This window comes from Paracoccidioides lutzii, assembly GCF_000150705.2.
Source record: "Paracoccidioides lutzii Pb01 unplaced genomic scaffold supercont2.11, whole genome shotgun sequence".
NCBI classification, from domain to species: Eukaryota; Fungi; Ascomycota; class Eurotiomycetes; order Onygenales; family Ajellomycetaceae; genus Paracoccidioides; species Paracoccidioides lutzii.
In genome coordinates, this window is record NW_015440957.1 from 123017 (window position 1) to 126632 (window position 3616).

Consider the following 3616-nt stretch of genomic DNA (forward strand, 5'->3'; position numbering starts at 1 on the left):
AATAAGTTTTTAATAATTGATTAAAGTTAATTTATATATATAAAAAATATATTAATAAATATATAGCTCTAATATTTTTTTATAATAAAAAAATAAATTTATTAAAAGTAAAAATAAAAAAAATAAAAGTTAAAAAATATAAATATAAAATTTATATATATTAAAGTAAAAAAATTATTTTAATTAATATAATTTTAATTATAAAAAATAATATTATATAAATATTAATTTTTTGATTATTTTTTTAAAAAATTAAATTTTAATTTAATTAAATAAATATTATAATTTTTAATTATATATATTTATAATAATAATCAATAATAATAATAATGATAATTAAATTTTTTTATATATATTTTAAAATTATAAATAATATTTATATTTAATAATTATATAAAATATGAAAAATATAATAATATATAATAAATAATTTAATATTTTTAGTAAATATAATTAAAATTAAAATATAAAATATTTTTATAAATTTTATATTAATTTATATTAATAATTTATTTTAATAATTATAATAAATTAATATTTAAATAATAATTTTTATAATTAAAATTTTTATATAATAAAATAAAATATATTATAAATTAATAATTATAAAAATAAAAATAATTAAAATAAATTATATTAAATAAATTAATAGTAAAATTATTTTAAATAATTATAAGTTATTATTTTTCTAAGTTAAAATTATACTTTTTAAGTTTTAAAAGTGAATATTTTTTAATGTATTTATAAAGTTTTAAATATAAATTTTATTATATTAGTATATTTTTAATAATTAACTATATAGTTAATTATTTATTTCTTTATAATTAACTTATATATATATATATATATATATATATACTTTAACTTTGTATTATAAACTTGTTTATAGTTACTAATTATGTATAGATATAAAAACATATTATTATTAATATTATTATTAAATCAATTTGTTAAGAGTTTATATAAAAGAAAATTTATTAATCTTATATTAACTATGTATTTTAATTAAATTTTTAATTATAAATAAGCTTATTATTAACTTTAGTGTATTATTAAACTCTTTTATATTTCATAATCTTATTTATTATTTATTCATAATAATATTTTAACTAGTTTCTATTTAGTAAATATATATATATATATATTATATAAAAAGTATTTTTAAATAAATGCATTTTTTATTATTTTTATATATAAATGAAGTTTTTGACTTTTAAAATCTGATATGAAATTTACATAGCTTATATTTTTGATTAAAAGTAATGAATATTTTATTATTTTATATTACTTTTTTATTTATTTTAAATCATATTAATTATATTTAAAAGTAAATTTAAACTAGTACTTCTTAATATAATTAATTAATTTTAATTTTATAAATACTTTATATTCATAAATTCATATTTTTTTAAAAATTTAACTATAAAAGTTCTAGATAATATCAGTTTTATAAATTAAAATCTCAGGAAATTTCTTGTTTTTTATTAAATTTTAATAATAAATTATATAATGAATTACTCTTTCTCTGCGAATTTTTCTTTAAATTAATTGTTCTATGAATCATTTTTGACATGCTTCATTTGAATACTATAGTCAATATTAAAGTTATAATTTTGCTTTTTAATTTTTTACTTAAGCCTTTCTGCGTGTATCTAGAAATGTCTGTGATTTTCTTGACTTTCTTATATATACCGCCCTTAGTGAGAGGAGTATGAGCTTGAACATGAACCTCAACAAGGAAAAGAATATGACGGATAGAAGATGCAGGAGATAATAATTTCAAAGCAGGAAGAGAATATCTGCAAGCATCAAGATCCGATGCAGACAGATAAACTCTGGTCGTGAGATACAACTGATACAACCTTTTACAGCCAAACTTACTAGCGCAGGAAGGGGGGTGGCCGGAACATTTGCCCCACACCTCCATTTCGACATGACATGTTCATATTTTCTCAAGGCTGTAAACTGCAAGCCAAGTGCTCAGTGCTCAGTGCTCAGGTGGCGAAAACAAGACGGAGAACAGGAATCGAACTGTCACAACTAACTACAGCCAACAACAAAAGTGATGGTTTAAAGAAGAAACCCAGAACAAAAATCTCGATTATTTATTAATCGCACATACAGCACATCCCCCCAGTCAGCCCATTAGCTCCTGAGGTTAGTCTTCCCCAGTAAAATAAATATTCGTATTAGGGGTAATAAAATCAAAGTAACAGAACGGGGGGGGGTGTTTAAAACAACAGTTGGAACTCTCACAACTTTCAACCCCACCAAAAACTTTGTCTGAAACTTACGCCGGAGCCAGCCCCAGAGAGCCAGAGACTGGACCAGACCGGAAATAGACTTCTGCTCCCCGCGCGATTTTCGTCATGTGAAACTTCCTCGCCTGTCACCCCATCCCACCACCGTTTCTCCCTCTTTATTATTCTAATAATGCGATTCTTTCACTTTTCCAACACCCGCGAATATTAGAGATATATCTCGAAACCCCCTCGAGATCGTTTCGACTTCCATTCATCGCTCACACCGCCAGGGGTTGCGTGTACTACCTCTCGAGTGCTTTTGGTTTTGTTGTACTCTGCCCGCCTTTTGTGCGGACCAACGAGGGTGGTGAACTCTGCTGCTGTTGTATTCATTGCACATCTCGAACTACTGTGGGTCATACATCTACCATTGGACTCAGCGTTCATAGCAAATCAGTGGCTGGGTTTTAATATCGTGAATTTGTTAAGGAGGGATCAAAGAGTTGTCGTATTTTGATTTTTTTTTTTTATTTTGGTGTCCGCCGCGGGAGGGGGAAGTTCTTGGCCATGTCTGGCTACAACAGCGGGCGTCGAGCCCCGACTTTCTCGCATTACTTGAACGATCTGAATACCATTCCTTCGCCATATGATCTGGCACAACAGCAAGCGGAGCGGCAGGATCTATTCAATGTGGATGCTGAATTGGCTCTGTTTACGAATGCGGAGTTCCTGGATTTTGATGCTGTTGGGGATCTATCTGTTGACCTGCCCGTGAAATTTGAACGCGTGGAGGGAACCGAAGCGCATAATAAGGACTCTCCGAGCACCGTTGGCGATGGTGATAATAATGTCAAGTACCTGGATATGTTGAATGGTGAGTCGGGTTCTACCTTTGGGGTTTCTCGTCTTTATTATCTACGTTTCTTCTTCTTTTTTTTTTTTCTTCTTCTTTTTTTTCTCTTTTTCTTTTCGGAGTTTGAAGATATTCCCCATATATACTCTGGACTGGCAGGAGGTTATTCAAGATTTTTCCAAGATTTTCAAGATTTTTAAGATTTCCAAGATACCCCGTTTGAGCTACTCCGCATGGATGATGCAATATAAGTGCCACTTTGCGCATTTGACACAAGAGGTCATGTATCAGCTCGTTCCTGGAGTGATATGCTCAGCAGCTGGATGATATCGCACCCGTCGCTGCCTCCCTCAATTTCAGTCAGATCTGCCCTGTCTTGCGCGCGCCCTGGGACACCTTCTTCTCCCTCCCACATGTTTATCCGCCTATAGATCACAGCACGCGCAGACTACCAAGATAGCTCCCCTTTTTCAAGGGCCCATGGATTGGTTACTGTCTTGCCGATGCCTGTTGGGGCTGG

At 28.5% G+C, this 3616-nt stretch overlaps 1 protein-coding gene across 1 annotated transcript in view; it reads left to right on the plus strand.

The window, feature by feature from the left end:
• Positions 1 to 2810: 2810 nt before the first annotated feature.
• PAAG_11856 (hypothetical protein) overlaps positions 2811 to 3616 on the plus strand; it is a gene marked incomplete at both ends in the record, with an annotated part of 1764 nt that continues 958 nt past the window's right edge. Inside the window, one exon of the mRNA XM_002793415.2 lies at positions 2811 to 3117. Within this exon, the coding sequence (XP_002793461.1) occupies positions 2811 to 3117 (307 nt within the window). The remainder of the gene's footprint in view (positions 3118 to 3616) is intronic.